General features: G+C 46.9%; 1 protein-coding gene across 1 annotated transcript in view; it reads left to right on the top strand.

The window, feature by feature from the left end:
* The window catches only part of DCX (doublecortin), a 102,511-nt gene that overhangs the window by 67,990 nt on the left and 16,318 nt on the right, over positions 1-18,203 (top strand). The window contains exon 5 of the mRNA XM_075835829.1: positions 7,641-7,757. Coding sequence (XP_075691944.1) covers positions 7,641-7,757 — 117 coding nt within the window. The remainder of the gene's footprint in view (positions 1-7,640; positions 7,758-18,203) is intronic.

Raw genomic sequence — 18,203 nt, 5'->3', positions numbered from 1 at the left:
AGCGGGTGGGTATAATTATGTCCCGGCTCCAGGAAGGGCCCCAAGAGTGGGCCTTCTCCTTGGCTCCTGGCGCCCCTGAACTTTCCTCCGTTGATTGTTTCTTTTCTGCCCTCGGACTTATTTATGACGAGACTGACAGAACTGCCTTTGCCGAGAGTCAGCTGGTGACCTTACGTCAGGGTAAGAGACCTGTTGAGGAGTATTGCTCTGACTTTCGGAAGTGGTGCGTAGCTTCTCGGTGGAATGACCCTGCCTTAAGGTGCCAGTTTAGGTTGGGTCTGTCGAACGCCCTGAAAGACCTGCTAGTTAGTTATCCCTCTTCTGACTCCTTAGACCAGGTTATGGCTTTAGTGGTACGACTTGACCGACGTCTCAGGGAACGACAACGTGAACGTTTATGTGTTTTTTCCTCCGACTCCCCCATGATGCCTCCCGAAGTCCCGTTGCTTCGTTTCTCCCCTAAAGACTCAGAAATACCTATGCAACTCGGGGCCTCCGTGTCCCCTCAACAACGTAGAGAATTCCGCAGGAAGAATGGTCTCTGCTTCTACTGTGGGGATGTCAAGCATCAAGTAAACAACTGTCCCAAGCGTAAGAATGCTGCCAGAGAGCTCCCGCGTCTAAGTGATCATCGGGGAGGTCACTTGGGCGCACAGGTATTTCCCGTAAATATGAAACGTACTAAGATATTGCTTCCCTTTCAGGTCTCGTTTGGTGGTAGGTCTGCTACCGGCAGTGCCTTCGTGGATTCAGGGTCCTCTACTAATATCATGTCTGTGGAATTTGCTATGTCTCTCGCTATGCCTCTGATTGATTTGCCTAAACCTGTTCCGGTAGTGGGTATCGACTCCACTCCTCTTGCTAATGGTTATTTTACACAGCATACCCCTGTTTTTGAACTCCTTGTTGGCTCCATGCATTTGGAGCAGTGCTCTGTACTATTGATGCAGGGATTATCGTACGATTTGGTTCTAGGTCTTCCCTGGTTGCAGTTGCATAATCCCACGTTTGACTGGAATACTGGGGAGCTAACCAAATGGGGTAATGAATGTTGTACGTCATGTTTTTCTGTTAATTCTATTTCTCCCCCTAAGGAGGTGAATACGCTACCCGAGTTTGTTCAGGACTTCGCTGATGTTTTCTCTAAAGAGGCCTCCGAAGTATTACCGCCTCATAGAGAATACGATTGCGCTATTGAATTGGTACCAGGAGCTAAGCTTCCTAAGGGTAGAATATTTAACCTTTCTTGTCCCGAACGTGAAGCCATGAGGGAGTATATCCAGGAATCCCTGGCCAAGGGTTACATTCGTCCCTCTTCTTCTCCGGTAGGTGCTGGCTTCTTCTTCGTAGGGAAGAAGGATGGGGGTCTTAGGCCATGCATTGACTACCGTGGCCTGAATAAGGTCACGGTAAGGAACCAGTATCCCCTTCCTTTGATTCCTGATCTCTTTAATCAGGTTCAGGGGGCCCAATGGTTCTCTAAATTGGATCTACGGGGGGCGTATAACCTTATTCGCATCAAAGAGGGGGATGAGTGGAAGACTGCGTTTAACACGCCCGAAGGCCATTTCGAATACCTCGTCATGCCCTTTGGGTTGTGCAATGCCCCTGCGGTCTTCCAGAACTTCATAAATGAGATTTTGAGAAATTACCTGGGGATATTTCTTGTAGTGTACCTTGATGACATATTGGTGTTTTCCAGGGACTGGTCCTCCCACATAGAGCATGTCAGGAAAGTGCTCCAGGTCCTTCGAGAAAACAAACTGTTTGCCAAAATCGAAAAATGTGTATTTGGGGTACAGGAGATACCATTTTTAGGTCAAATCCTCACTCCTCATGAATTCCGCATGGACCCTGCCAAGGTTCAGGCTGTGGCTGAATGGGTCCAACCTGCCTCCCTGAAAGCGCTACAGTGTTTTTTGGGGTTCGCTAACTATTACAGGAGATTTATTGCTAACTTCTCGGTCGTCGCTAAGCCTCTTACGGACCTCACTCGCAAGGGTGCTGATGTCCTCCATTGGCCCCCTGAGGCCGTCCAGGCTTTTGAGACCCTCAAGAAGTGCTTTATCTCGGCCCCCGTGCTGGTTCAGCCCAACCAAAGGGAGCCATTTATTGTGGAGGTTGACGCGTCCGAGGTGGGAGTGGGGGCCGTCTTGTCCCAGGGTACCAGCTCCCTCACCCATCTCCGCCCCTGTGCTTACTTTTCTAGGAAGTTTTCGCCCACGGAGTGTAACTATGATATTGGCAACCGCGAACTTTTAGCCATTAAATGGGCATTTGAAGAGTGGCGCCACTTCCTGGAGGGGGCTAGGCACCAGGTAACGGTCCTTACCGACCACAAGAATCTAGTTTTCCTAGAATCTGCCCGGAGGCTAAACCCGAGACAAGCTCGATGGGCGTTGTTTTTTACCAGATTCAATTTTTTGGTTACCTATAGGGCCGGGTCTAAAAATATTAAGGCGGATGCACTGTCGCGTAGCTTCATGGCCAGCCCTCCTTCGGAGGAAGATCCTGTTTGTATTTTGCCTCCAGGTATAGTCATTTCCTCTATCGAGTCCGATTTAGTCTCTGAAATTGCTGCTGATCAAGGTTCAGCTCCTGGGAACCTTCCTGAGAACAAGCTGTTTGTTCCCCTGCAATTCCGGCTAAGGGTACTTAGGGAAAATCACGACTCCGCACTATCTGGCCATCCAGGCATCCTGGGTACCAAACACCTCATTACCAGAAATTATTGGTGGCCTGGTTTGCCTAAAGACGTTAAGGCCTACGTCGCCGCCTGTGAGGTTTGTGCCAGGTCCAAGACTCCCAGGTCCCGACCAGCGGGCTTACTGCATTCGTTGCCCATTCCCCAGAGACCTTGGACACATATCTCCATGGATTTTATCACCGATTTGCCTCCATCCCAAGGCAAGTCGGTGGTGTGGGTGGTGGTAGACCGCTTCAGTAAAATGTGCCACTTTGTGCCCCTCAAGAAACTACCCAACGCCAAGACGTTGGCTACCTTGTTTATCAAACACATCCTGCGTCTCCATGGGGTCCCCGTCAATATTGTTTCTGACAGAGGGGTACAATTTGTTTCATTGTTTTGGAGAGCCTTCTGTAATAAGTTGGGGATTGATCTGTCCTTCTCCTCTGCCTTCCATCCTGAAACCAATGGCCAAACGGAGAGGACTAATCAGTCTCTAGAACAATACTTAAGATGTTTTGTCTCTGACTGTCAATTTGATTGGGTTTCTTTCATTCCCCTCGCCGAATTTTCCCTTAATAACCGGGTCAGTAACTCGTCAGGGGTCTCTCCCTTTTTCTGTAATTTTGGGTTTAATCCACGGTTCTCCTCCGTTTCACCTGGTTGTTCCAACAATCCCGAGGTGGAGGTCGTTCATCGGGATCTGTGCACAGTCTGGGCCCAGGTTCAGAAGAACCTAGAGGCGTCCCAGAGCATACAGAAGGCTCAGGCCGATAGAAGACGTTCTGCTAACCCCCTGTTTGTGGTCGGGGATCTGGTGTGGTGGTCATCCAGGAACTTGCGTCTCAAGGTTCCGTCCAAAAAGTTTGCTCCCCGGTTTATTGGGCCGTATAAGGTCATTGAGGTCCTCAGTCTTGTCTCTTTCCGGCTGGAGTTACCCCCGTCTTTTCGTATACACAACGTGTTTCATGCCTCCCTCCTGAAACGCTGCTCCCCGTCCTTGGCCCCCTCGAGGAAACCTCCTGTTCCCGTCCTCACCCCTGAGGGGGTGGAATTTGAGGTGGCCAGGATCGTGGACAGCAAGATGGTCCAAGGCTCCCTCCAGTACCTAGTCCATTGGAGAGGATACGGGCCCGAGGAGAGGACTTGGGTACCCGCCCGGGATGTTCACGCTGGGGTATTGGTCAGGAGGTTCCACCTGCGTTTCCCCAGTAAGCCAGGTCCACTTAGAAAGGGTCCGGTGGCCCCTCATAAAAGGGGGGGTACTGTAAAGGATCTGCCAGGCACTGCTTCAGGGTTAACTCCCAGAATTAATCAGTCAACACCTGAGTGTACATCCCTGAGACAGACACCAGCTTCCTCCACTCAGGCTGGCAGGCTTAGGAGTGGGAGAGCCTATCGCAACCTGGCCAGACTCAGCTAGCTCCCGCCCTCGGTCTATTTAAGCCTGCTCTTCCTGTCCATCTGTGCTTGTGAATTCTTTCCTTGAGGTTTCCTGGCCCAGCTACAGCTCCTGCTACTTTTTGATCCTGCTCCATACAGACCCTGGCTTACCGACTACTCTTCTGCTTTTCGCTTTGTACCTCGCACTCTCCTGGCTTGACTCGGCTCGTTCACTACTCTGTTGCTCACGGTGTTTCCGCGAGCAACTGCCCATTTCCCTTGCTTGTGTTCCCTTGTTTGTTTGTCGTGTTTGTCATGCACTTACTGAGCGCAGGGACCGCCGCCCAGTTGTACCCCGTCGTCTAGGGCGGGTCGTTGCAAGTAGGCAGGGACAGAGTGGCGGGTAGATTAGGGCTCACTTGTCCGTTTCCCTACCCCCCCCACCGTTACAGTTATAGCGCAATTTAAAGTGGTTATCCAATCTTGGCAACCCATTTCTATATGCCCTATTAGGTCATATGACATCTTAGAGGGGGGTCCATCCCATTTATGAACCCAATCGGAGAGTTGATGTAAAGAGCAGCTACCACTCTGGAGGACTCAATGTGACCATATATTAGATGGGTGCTCATTCATTTGAATGGCGCCATGTAATACTCCTTGTTCCCTGCAGGTGACATGAGCGTTTGCTCGGAACTTCAGTCATTAGATGTCATCGTGGAGGGTTATAAACTAGTCCCACGGCAATCTGTTAATCGCTGGGACCTCTTTATTCTAAGAAAGGGTTGTCGATATACATTGAGAGATGCCATCACATAACATAATATCTGTGCGACCTAAAATGGGTTTTCAAGTTTTATGTAGACAAAGCCTAATCGCTGTATAAATGAAATGTTCTACAACTATGTAATATGCTTTGTGATTACATTTCTCAACATTTTCAAGATATTTGTTTGCTGTGAGTGAATGATGAAACTTTTGTTTACCTCAGAGGGTGTACACATTTAGTCCTGCTCTCATCTGAGAAATGGATGCAACTATATCCCGTCTAGGCAATTATTTTGTGAGTTTAACAGCTTGAACACCAGACTGATACATTGCAGCAAACTACCTGAGAGATTTGGGCATCTGCTGCTGTATTTAGCTCACAGAGCATCTCCGAAATTAGAACTAGAGGTACAAAAATAGACTGCACTCCCAGATTAGAACTAGCTATCTATAGGTATGCTCCCTCTGATTGTAAACGAGAGTATTCTCATTCACCGACAGCAAACCAGTATATTGAAAATGGTGAGGATCTTAACACAAAATATATTAGAAAGTTGCATGCATTGGGGCCTAGGAGCTTCAACATAGGACTCTGGGAACCCCATTATACTAATATTAGCGTACGTTCACACAAAGCTTTTTTAGGAAACACACAATTTTGGGGGGCCTTTTTTTTTTTTTGCCGCATTTCTTACAGCAAAAATGCTGCGGCCAGATGTTGACTGATAGTCATTAGAGAAATATTGAAAGCACTACAACCATTGCATTGTTTTTTGTTGCCATTTTTTCTCTTTAGTCTTGAGTTTTTTTACTCCGTGGCGGTTTTTGCAAATTGCAGCAAGGGATTGGTTTGGCGTTTTTTCAAGCAATTTGTGGCGGTTTTTTTACCCATGGACCGCCATAGTATTTTCTTCGTCTTCAAAAAAACTTGTTTCACTAAATCACATGATTTGTAATGTAAAATTTCCAACTTTAAAAAAAACTATTTTGAAAAAAAAACGGCACAAAGAACGTCCTAAAAACAAAAAATGCATCGACTGTATAAAAGAAAACTGGAGTTTTTTTTTAGACTTGTCCCCCCCCCCCCCCAAAATAGCCACATAAAAAGTGCATGTGACGAAAATACACTTCAATAGTCCGCACATTCATTTTTAATATCATCTTCTTTGAGGCGATTTGTTGTCCTGCCTTTTGGAAGGTTCATCCTAAGGGCATGGCCAGACGTAGCGGAATTGCTCTGGAATTCCGCTGCGGACACTCCGCAGAGGAAATCCGCAGCGGACCCGTTTCTCCATTGCCTTCCACAGCTTTGTGGTTGGGTTCGTTTGCACGTTGCGGACAATTCCGCTGCGGAGCATAGGCTGCGGTGCGGAATTTGGTGTCCGCAGCATACAATGGTTGTTGCGGACGTGTGGCGGACTGTTTGCGGACTCATTGCGGAATTTCTCCATTGACTTCAATGGAGATTCTAAGTTCCGCAATGAAGTCCGCAGATGTTATGTAGATGTTATGTGTGCTGCGGTGCGTATTGGTTTTTTAACTTGACATTTCTTCATTCTGGCTGGACCTACGTATTTTTAGGTCTACAGCCAGACTGAGGAAGTCAATGGGGCTCCCGTAATTATGGGTGACTACGTGTGTGCACCCGTAATTACGGGAGCGTTGCTAGGCGACGTCAGTAAATAGTCACTGTCCAGGGTGCTGAAAGAGTTAAGCGATCAGCAGTAACTGTTTCTGCACCCTGGACAGTGACTACTGATCACAATATACATCAACCTGTAAAAAAAATAGAAGTTCCTACTTACCAAGAACTCCCTGCTTCTTCCTCCAGTCCGGTTTCCTAGAATGACTTTTCAGTCCAAGTGACGGCTGCAGTCAATCACAGGCCAATCACAGGCCAATCACAGGCTGCAGCGGTCACATGGACTGCCGCGTCATCCAGGGAGGTCGGGCTGGATGCCGAAAGAGGGACGCGTCACCAAGACAACGGCCGGTAAGTATGAAATTTGTTTACTTTCACTAGGGTAAGTGTTGTCCCTTCTCTCTATCCTGCACTGATAGAGAGAAGGGAAGTACTTTCACCTCAATACGCAGCGGCTAGTCCGCATCAATTTATTGCCCATTTTGGGCAGATCCGCAACAGAATCTGCAACGCAGATTCTGTGCGGCATTGATGCGGACAGTTGCGGAAGAAATCCGCCACGTCTGGGCATGCCCTAAACCTTGCTGGCCAGGCGGTGGTGAGAGTGAACAGACCTTCTTAGTCAGCACTTATTTTGTCGAGAACCTAATTTGACAAGTTTACTCTCCTCTGAGGACATCGTAAGAACTGTTACTTTGCTATGTTTCTTTTTACAAATGTGCAGCAAAGCATCTCTCGGCTTTGGGGAGGTTGCTGACATGTTGCAGATTTCTTTGCCGTTGTATTATCTCATTTCTGCACTTAGTGTGAAAACCTGGCATTGTGCGACTGAATATGAATTCTGCCTGACCTCACAACTAACTCCACGGCTGGAAATCCAGGCGCAAACAGATTTTGTTGTCTGGCACATTCAGGGCTAGAGGGGGAATACATTGGAATGTATTTCTTTTTGATTTCTATATATAAATCATGTATGTTCGTACCAGACGTTTTATTTGTGCTTGGCCAAATCTCAGTGTACTTTTTACCTTTTTGTTTTTGTTTTTTTTGTTTTTTTCATTTTGTTTAATTATTTTCTGCTTTTCAAGGACAATATGCAGCCCTGGATAACTTTTGCATTTTTCATTATATCCCAGTCATATTCTATTTCTCACCTTTCAGAGTGTCGTGTGATGAAAGGAACTCCACCACAGACTGTAAAATCAAGTTCTAGTGGTCTTAAAAGTTCTGCCAAGAGCCCTGCACCAACGCGTCGCAGCAAATCTCCTGCTGACTCAGGTGGGGAACAGTTCTGATGGCAAGATATTGAAAATATTTCTGTCTAAAATAAAAAAAAAAATAGAAGTTCCTTATTTGTGTGAAGTCTTTTAATATTCTATTCAGCTTCTTATGGGTTATCTTGGTCAGGTCTAGGTTTTTCAAAGGTTATAGACAGTAATGGCAACCACTACAGAGGCCAGTCTACTTTCAACAGATCCTCAATAGCATATAAATCTTCATTCATTATGCAGAATTATAACCCCCCACTGGGGACGTAACTAGAGTCCTATGGGCCCCATGACAAATTCTGCACGTGAACCCCAGGCCCCCCCCCCCCCCGACCCCGCTTGTAGCTTGGATGAGCGGGCCCCTCTGGTATATACAGTAGGTATAAGACCATTCTCCATTCATGATAATATACCTCTAAATTGTACAGTTAGTAAGTTACCACATAATACCATTATTCACTATACAAGGAACAAATATGACCATACTGTTACTGAACAAAACCTAGTATATCAAGGCCAAAATTAAACTCGCCTAACTCTGTTCCACTTCCCAAGATGAGCTGCTGGATCTTCTGCTCGGCGCAGGAAAAGCGATGAAGTGACATCATAGCGCTGCCTGTGCCAGGACATCAAGCAGACATCCTCCCGTCCTCTAGCAGGTCACAGTCCTAAAACAGCCCGTGGCTTACTAGAGTAAGTGGTGGGGTAGGGAGCCACTGGCTCTCTGCTCCACCATTGTAAGCGGGCTAGGTCCCCCTTCCCCTTTGGCCGTGGCTCGCACCTTTGTGGTTTTTGCCAAGCCGGGCAGCCTAGGCCCCCCTTGAAGTGTGTGCCCTGCATCAGCTGCTACAGCGGTAGTTCCGACACTGTCCCTCACCCGCTTTAAAGCGTCACAGTGCTTTTGAGAGATCTGTAGTTTTATACTCCTGAACCCAGGATCTGAGATTCTCTTCTTATCTGGAAAACTGTAGCTTTGAATTGAATTGTTGGATGACCGATAAACAACAGGGCGGCCAATGAATACTTACAAAATACATCCTCATTAAAGGGGTATTCTCACCTTCCACAGATGAAGCACATCGTAAAAGCATATCTTATCTTAGGCCTCATGCACACGACCGTAGTCATGTGCACAGCCGTGATTTTCGGGTCGGCCAACAGCGGACTGTCAGCCGCGAGCTGCCCGCATATCGCGGGCCATGCACATGGCCGCGGCCATTATTTTCAATGAGCCCGGACCGCAGAAGACGGCCGTAATAAGACAGGTCCGTTCTTTCTGCGGTGCGGGCTCCCGGGCCATGCACAGACCGTAAAAACTACGGTCGTGTGCATGGCCCCATAGAAATGAATTGGGCCGCAGTTCTCCCGTGGATTTTCGGGGGAATTGCGGCCGCAAAAGCACGTTCGTGTGCATGGGGCCTTAAGCATTTATGACATATTCCCTGCTTGTGCACAGCCCTCTTTATTGAAGTCTAGGGGATCTATGGAAAGAGCTCAGTGCTGTAGAGAGAGAATGCGGCGGCTGGAACTTTCGGAATGGGGATATGCCATAAATACCTAAGATGTGATATCCCTGTAAGCAATACTGCATCTACAGATTTTGGTGGTCCCTAAAATAGCTTATTTTAATTTTTTTTAAGGGGGAAACAAAGTTAGGGTTGTATTCAAAGGGCATTCTCAGGATTTTAAATGATATAGCAATATAATTTAGCATTAAAAATTAAACAGTTTTGTAATTTACCTTATGTTACAAATGTGCTCCAGTTGCGAGATATTGTTTACTTCATGATAATAGCGCCCCCTGATGTTCAATCTGTATAGTATTGTGCACATCCTCCTACTGAGCTGATTGAGGGAGGACGCACGTGCTCCGTTCCACTCCCTAACTGCCACCAGCCAATAGAAAATGCTTTATTCTCTGCTTGTCAGTAAAGAAGTAGAGAAGAAGCTTTTTTTCAGAAACGCAACTTGTCTTCTTTAGTTATATAGGGCTGAGCTCTCCGTCTAAAAAGACATGTAATTGGGGGCATTTATAAAGCTTCTCCTAGAGAGGAGGTAGCGGCAGTGAAACAGAAGGATCTGGCAATACAAGCTATGACCGGAAGGGGGAGGAGCTGCAGCAGAAGGGACACTCCCCCTGAGCTGCCTGCCTGGAGAAAATGTAGCAGAGCAATGAATGGGGAGATCTCTGGATCCATATAAGATACCGAGCCGGTTATTTGTTAAAAAGAGATCGTCATGCACTATATTATGTCTGATTTTCTTTTTTCTTCTTCTTTCTTTTTTTAAATTAATTCTGAGACAACTCCTTTACACATTGAAAACCTATTCTTAAAATAGACTATTAATTTTTAATTAGCCGGAACCGACCCCCGGGACTACCACCGATCCGCAAAATTAGTGGGTTTTGGCACTTGGAGTAAAATTAAAGGGCCCCCTCATTGTTTCTTGTACTGCAGTTAAAGAAGAACTCCACAGAACTTTTTTTATTATTGCCCCCTCCATTTGTACATTGGTGTTTCAGTGGGGTGCTTTGTGCAGAAATAACTACGATCCCCGCATCATACTTACGCTGCATAAAGTTACACTGCGTATCTGCCCCGGAATTCCAGGCGAAAAACCACATCAAAATGTGGTGCAGTTTTTCGCCCGGATAGTCCGCTGCGGCAAACTACAGCATTTAGGCCTCCTGGGATGAGCTGCAGTGGCAGTCACATGGGATGAAACGTCATTCCAGGAGGCTTGCCCTGAGACGTCATCCAGACCGGCCCCCCTGGGATGACATTTCATCCTATGTGAACGCCGCTACAGCCTGTGATTGGCTGCTGTGGTCACATGGAATAAAACGTCATTCCAGGAGGCCGGCATGGAGGAAGAAACAGACTTCCGGTTAGTATGATATTTTTTTTCTTAGTTGCATTTTTGCGGAGCAATCGCTGTTAGGCTATGTTCACACAGAGTATTTTGGGGGAGGAATATCTGCCTCAAAATTCCGTTTGGAACTTTGAGGCAGATATTCCTCTCCCTGCACGCCGATTTTCGCGGCAATTATCGCGCCGTTTTTCGCCCGCGGCCATTGAGCGCCGCGGGCATAAAACAGCGAGATATACGCTTTCTCCTGCCTCCCATTGAAGTCAATGGGAGGTCGGAGACGGAAGCGCCCGAAGATAGGGCATGTCGCTTCTTTTTCCCGCGAGGCAGTTTTACTGCTCGCGGGAAAAAGACGCCGACGCCTCCCATTGAAATCAATGGGAGGCGTTCTCGGGCCGTTTCTGCCGAGTTTTGCGACGCGGTTTCCGCGTCAAAAAACTCGGCAAAATACCCCGTGTGAACATAGCCTAATTCTGCTGCAAAAATAAGCAACAACTGCTATTTGTTTCAGGTTTTACCTCCCCATTGAATACAATGGGGAAAACCCACAACAAATAAGCAGTTTTTACGCAAATACAATTGACATGCTGCGGAATAAAATTCCACACAGCATGTCAATTTCTGAGCGTTTTTCTGCTCCGCATTTACACAGCGTGCGGATGAGATTTGTTCTATCTCATCCACTTTGCTGCTACTGTAACTAATTCTGTTGAAGAAAATCCACAGTATTTATGCAACGTGTGAACGGACCCTTAATGTAATGGAAATGATCAGATTAGACCATTGAAACTGTTTCATTTAGGATATTTAAGCATTTGGCTGCCTTAAAGGGAATGTGTCATCAGAAAATTACTTATTGTTTAAATCAAGTTTTTATGTTAAACATATTTTTTACTTTTCTTTTTTTAATAATTTCGATGTCATATCTATATTAAAAAATAATCCTCATATCTTGCAGTTTTCACTCTGGCCACTGAGCCTCACAATAGACAGACACTTCCTGTTCTGTAGAGATCACTTCTCAGCAGTTTCATTATCACAGACCGCATTACAATATAAGGTAATACAGATAAGATGGCTGCCCCAAAAATGATGTACTGAAAATAGAGTTTAAAAAAATCTAGAATCAAGAAATAAAAACACCTTAGAAAAAAAAATGATGTTTCACTATCTGGTTTTAATTAGTAAAAATAATATAGGTGATTCATTCCATTCTGATATCACAAGAGCTTTGCTATGTGTAACCATTGTTACTTGACAAGATTTTAGAACCTGCTCACTTAGATGCCTTTGGCTTCTATTCCCTGAAAATTTAAGTGGTGTTATTCGGTTATTAATTTATAATAAAGTAAAGTAAGGACACTACATCGCTTTTGTAAGCAATTCAGGATGCCTAGAATTGTAAAAGTTCTAAATTAATCCTGCAAACGAGAAAATCTAATCAGCAAGGGATGTTTTCCGGGCTTTAATTTCATGCTTCCTTAATGGAGGGGTTGGAGAAAGGAGACAAAAGCATTTCGACAAGGCTGCGGCAATTATACACTAGAGATACAGTGTCTATCAGGTCCTGACTTTACATTCTGCTCCCTCGGGCTTTTAAAGATGGCAGCACCACAGAGACAGCATATGTCAGTCTGTAAGGTGATGAAACCTGATGTTTAAATGGATGTTACAAAACCTAATAAAATCGCACAGAATTATTGTTATAAACGCAAAAAAACTAACATAGAAATATACAGGTTATTTAGACTGACAGATGGGAAGGGATTCCATAGATGTTTTATTAAAAAGAGAAAAATAATGACTATGTAACGCCTTATGTTTATTGTGAAAATACTTATTTCTTTATCAAAATATCCGGAAGACAATAAATACATGTAGGTTATTCAGATGATTTAAAGACTATGTAAACCTTTTTGAAGCTGTTTTTTTTAAAATATAAATCAAAGTTTTATTGTATTTTAAACAAGTTTTCAAATGGGTTTTGTTTAAAAAAAAAAAAAAAAGTTTACTTTTTTAGATAGAACTTCTATATATCCTGGATACATATAAGCAATATCTTAGTCACAGCCGAATTAGTCAGGTCAGCAGGACTGACGGCTTCGGTGAACACTGGTTTTGCGAGTCTCTGACACGCAGGATCCAGGTTCATGTTGGCGTCTTCGGCGTAGCAAGGTACCAACTTTTCCTTCTCGTGAAGTCTCCGCACTAAACCATGACTTCCCAGGGATAAATATTAATCTGGATGTTCTATGGCCACTTGGCACTCAGGGTGATGTTAAATCATGGGAATAACTGTAATGATGGGGGTAAGGAAACAGACAAGTGAGCCCTAATCTACACGCCACTCAGTCCCTACTTGCAACGACCCGCCCTAGGCGACGGGGTACAACTGGGCAACGGTCCCTACACTAAATAAGTGCACGACAGACAAACAGACAAGGGTACACAGAAGCAAGGGAAAAGGGGAAGTTGCCCACGGCAACACCGCGAGCAACAAGAGTGGTGAACGAGCCGAGTCAAACCAGGAGTGTACGAGGTACCAAACGCAGAGCAGAAGAGTAGTGAACAAGCCGAGTCAAACCAGGAGTGTACGAGGTACCAAACGCAGAGCAGGAGAGTAGTAAGTAAGCCAGGGTCAATATGAAGCAGGGTCAAATGGTTCAAGAAGCTGCAGCAGGGCCAGGAAACAAAACGAGAAGAATCACAAGCAAGGAGGAACAGGAAAGGCAGGTATAAATAGACAGAGGGCGGGAGCTAGCTCCGTCTGGCCAGGCTGTGATAGGCTCTCCCACTCCTAAGCCTGCCATCCTGAGTGGTGGAAGATGGAGTCAGTCTCACAGACATAGAAGAAGGTGCAGACTGATTACCTATGGGCGTGGATACAGAAGCTGTGCCTGGCAGATCCTTAACAGTACCCCCCCCCCTTTTATGAGGGGCCACCGGACCCTTTCTAGATGGACCTGGTTTATTGGGGAAATGAAGGTGGAACCTCCTGACCAATACTCCAGCGTGAACATCCCAGGCAGGTACCCAAGTCCTCTCCTCAGGCCCGTATCCTCTCCAATGGACCAGGTACTGGAGGGAGCCTTGGACCATCTTGCTGTCCACAATCTTGGCCACCTCTAATTCTACCCCCTCAGGGGTGAGAACGGGGACAGGAGGTTTCCTCGAGGGAGCCAAGGACGGGGAGCAGCGTTTAAGAAGGGAGGCATGAAACACGTCGTGTGCTCGAAAAGATGGGGGCAACTCCAGTCGGAAGGAGACAGGATTGAGGACTTCAATGACCTTGTACGGCCCTATAAACCGGGGAGCAAACTTCTTGGACGGGACTTTAAGGCGCAAGTTCTTTGACGATAGCCACGCCAGATCCCCGACCATAAACAAGGGATTAGCAGAACGTCTTCTATCTGCCTGAGTTTTTTGTATGCTCTGGGACGCCTCTAGGTTCTTCTGAACCTGGGCCCAAACGATGCACAGTTCCCGATGAATGACCTCTACCTCGGGATTGTTGGAACTACCAGGTGAAACGGAGGAGAACCATGGATTAAACTCAAAATTACAGAAAAACGGGGAGACCCCTGATGAGTTACTGACCCGGTTATTAAGGGAAAATTCGGCGAGGGGAATGAATGAGACCCAATCATATTGACAGTCAGAGATAAAACACCTTAAATATTGTTCTAGAGACTGATTAGTCCTCTCGGTTTGGCCATTAGTTTCAGGATGGAAGGCAGAGGAGAAGGACAGATCAATCTCCAACTTTTTACAGAAGGCTCTCCAAAACAAAGAAACAAATTGTACCCCTCTATCAGAAACAATATTGACAGGGACCCCATGGAGACGCAGGATGTGTTTGACAAACGAGGTAGCTAACGTCTTAGCATTGGGTAGTTTTTTGAGGGGCACAAAGTGGCACATCTTACTGAAGCGGTCTGCTACAACCCACACCACCGACTTGCCTTGAGATGGAGGCAAATCGGTGATAAAATCCATGGAGATATGGGTCCAAGGTCTCTGGGGAATGGGCAAAGAACGTAGTAAGCCCACTGGTCGGGACCTGGGAGTCTTGGACCTAGCACAAACCTCACAAGCGGCGACGTAGGCCTTAACGTCTTTAGGCAACCCAGGCCACCAATAATTTCTGGCAATGAGGTGCTTGGTACCCAGGATGCCTGGATGACCAGATAGTGCGGAGTCATGATTTTCCCTAAGTACCCTTAGCCGGAATTGCAGGGGAACAAACAGCTTGTTCTCAGGAAGGTTCCCGGGAGCTGAACCTTCATCAGCAGCAATCTCAGAGACTAAATCAGAATCAATAGAGGAAATGATTATACCTGGAGGCAAAATACAAGCAGGATCTTCCTCCGAAGGAGGGCTGGCCATGAAGCTACGCGACAGTGCATCAGCCTTAATATTTTTAGACCCAGCCCTATAGGTAACCAAAAAATTGAATCTGGTAAAAAATAACGCCCATCGAGCTTGTCTCGGATTTAGCCTCCGGGCAGATTCTAGGAAAACCAGATTCTTGTGGTCGGTAAGGACCGTTACCTGATGCCTAGCCCCCTCCAGGAAGTGGCGCCACTCTTCAAATGCCCATTTAATGGCTAAGAGTTCGCGGTTGCCAATATCATACTTACTCTCAGTGGACGAAAACTTCCTGGAGAAGTAGGCACAGGGACGGAGATGGGTGAGGGACCTGGTACCCTGGGACAAGACAGCCCCCACTCCCACCTCGGACGCGTCAACCTCCACGATAAATGGCTCCATTTGGTTGGGCTGAACCAGCACTGGGGCCGAGATAAAGCACTTCTTAAGGACCTCAAAAGCCTGGACAGCCTCAGGAGGCCAGCGGAGGAGATCAGCACCCTTGCGAGTGAGGTCCGTAAGAGGCTTAGCGATGACCGAGAAGTTAGCAATAAATCTCCTGTAATAATTAGCGAACCCCAAGAAGCACTGTAACGCCTTCAGGGAGGCAGGTTGGACCCATTCCGCCACAGCCTGGACCTTGGCGGGGTTCATGCGGAATTCATGAGGAGTGAGGATTTGACCCAAAAATGGTATCTCCTGCACCCCAAACACACATTTTTCGGTCTTCGCAAACAGTTTGTTTTCCCGAAGGACCTGGAGCACCTTCCTGACATGCTCAATGTGGGAGGACCAGTCCTTGGAAAACACAAGTATGTCATCAAGGTACACTACAAGAAATACCCCGAGGTAATCTCTTAAAATCTCATTTATGAAATTCTGGAAGACCGCAGGAGCATTACACAACCCAAAGGGCATGACGAGGTATTCGAAATGACCTTCGGGCGTGTTAAACGCAGTCTTCCACTCATCCCCCTCTTTGATGCGGATAAGGTTATACACCCCCCGTAGATCAAACTTAGAGAACCATTGGGCCCCCTGAACCTGATTAAAGAGATCAGGAATCAAAGGAAGGGGATACTGGTTCCTTACAGTGACCTTATTCAAGTTACGGTAGTCAATGCATGGCCTAAGACCACCATCCTTCTTCCCTACGAAGAAGAAGCCAGCACCTATCGGAGAAGTAGAGGGGCGAATGTAACCCTTGGCCAGGCATTCCTGGATATACTCTCTCATGGCTTCACGTTCGGGACAAGAGAGATTAAATATCCTACCCTTAGGGAGCTTAGCTCCTGGTACCAAATCGATAGCGCAATTGTATTCTCTATGAGGAGGTAACACTTCGGAGGCCTCCTTAGAGAAAACATCAGCGAAGTCCTGAACAAACTCAGGTAGCGTGTTCACCTCCTCAGGGGGAGAAATAGAATTAACAGAAAAACATGACGTCAAGCATTCATTACCCCATTTGGTAAGATCCCCAGTATTCCAGTCAAACGTGGGATTATGCAACTGCAACCAGGGAAGGCCTAAAACCAAATCGGACGATAATCCCTGCATCAACAGTACAGAGCACTGCTCCAAATGCATGGAGCCAACAAGGAGTTCAAAAACAGGGGTATGCTGTGTAAAATAACCATTAGCAAGAGGAGTTAAGTCGATACCCACTACCGGGACAGGTTTAGGCAAATCAATCAAAGGCATAGCTAGAGACATAGCAAATTCCACAGACATGATATTAGCAGACAACCCTGAATCCACGAAGGCACTGCCGGTAGCAGACCTACCACCAAAAGAGACCTGAAAGGGAAGCAAGATTTTATTATGTTTCATATTTACGGGAAATACCTGTGCGCCCAAGTGACCTCCCCGATGATCACTTAGGCGCGGAAGTTTTCCGGCTCCTTATTCTTACGCCTAGGACAGGTGTTCACTTGATGCTTGTCATCCCCACAATAGAAGCAGAGACCATTCTTCCTGCGGAACTCTCTACGTTGTTGGGGGGACACGGAGGCCCCGAGTTGCATAGGTACCTCCGAGTCTTCCGTGGAAGAACGAAGCAACGGAACCTCGGGAGGCATCATGGGGGAGTCAGAGGAGAAAACACAAAAATGTTCAAGTTGTCGCTCCCCTGAGACGTCGGTCAAGTCGTACCGCTAAAGCCATAACCTGGTCTAGGGAGTCAGAAGAGGGATAGCTAACTAGCAGGTCTTTCAGGGCGTTCGACAGACACAACCTAAACTGGCACCTTAAGGCAGGGTCATTCCACCGAGAAGCTACGCACCACTTCCTAAAGTCAGAGCAATACTCCTCAACAGGTCTCTTACCCTGACGTAAGGTCACCAGCTGACTCTCGGCAAAGGCAGTACTGTCAGTCTCGTCATAAATGAGCCCGAGAGCAGAAAAGAAAAGATCAACGGAGGAAAGTTCAGGGGCGTCAGGAGCCAATGAGAATGCCCATTCTTGGGGCCCTTCCTGGAGTCGGGACATAATTATACCCACCCGCTGGCTCTCAGAACCTGAGGAGTGGGGTTTTAAACGAAAATAGAGCCTACAACTCTCCCGAAAGGAGAGAAAAGTCTTCCGGTCCCCTGAGAACCGGTCAGACAACTTGAGGTGGGGTTCAAGAGGTGAGGTGAGGGGCACTACCATGGTAGCATCAGGCTGGTTGACCCTCTGAGCCAGGGCCTGGACCTGTAGGGAGAGACCCTGCATTTGCTGAACCAGGGTCTCAAGTGGGTCCATAGTAGTGTGAGGGACCGGGGTAGAGTAGGTATATTGGCTTGTGATTATGTAATGATGGGGGTAAGGAAACAGACAAGTGAGCCCTAATCTCCACGCCACTCAGCCCCTGCCTACTTGCAACGACCCGCCCTAGGCGACGGGGTACAACTGGGCGACGGTCCCTACGCTAAATAAGTGCACGACAGACAAACAGACAAGGGTACACAGAAGCACGGGAAAAGGGGCAGTTGCCCACGGCAACACCGCGAGCAACAAGAGTGGTGAATGAGCCGAGTCAAACCAGGAGTGTACGAGGTACCAAACGCAGAGCAGGAGAGTAGTGAATAAGTCGAGTCAAACCAGGAGTGTACGAGGTACCAAACGCAGAGCAGGAGAGTAGTCAGTAAGCCAGGGTCAATATGAAGCAGGGTCAAATGGTTCAAGAAGCTGCAGCAGGGCCAGGAAACAAAACGAGAAGAATCACAAGCAAGGAGGA

Source organism: Rhinoderma darwinii, chromosome 8 (assembly GCF_050947455.1).
Source record: "Rhinoderma darwinii isolate aRhiDar2 chromosome 8, aRhiDar2.hap1, whole genome shotgun sequence".
Taxonomy (NCBI): Eukaryota; Metazoa; Chordata; class Amphibia; order Anura; family Rhinodermatidae; genus Rhinoderma; species Rhinoderma darwinii.
Note: the sequence above shows the minus strand (reverse complement) of the source record. Positions and strands in the feature narration are given on the sequence as shown.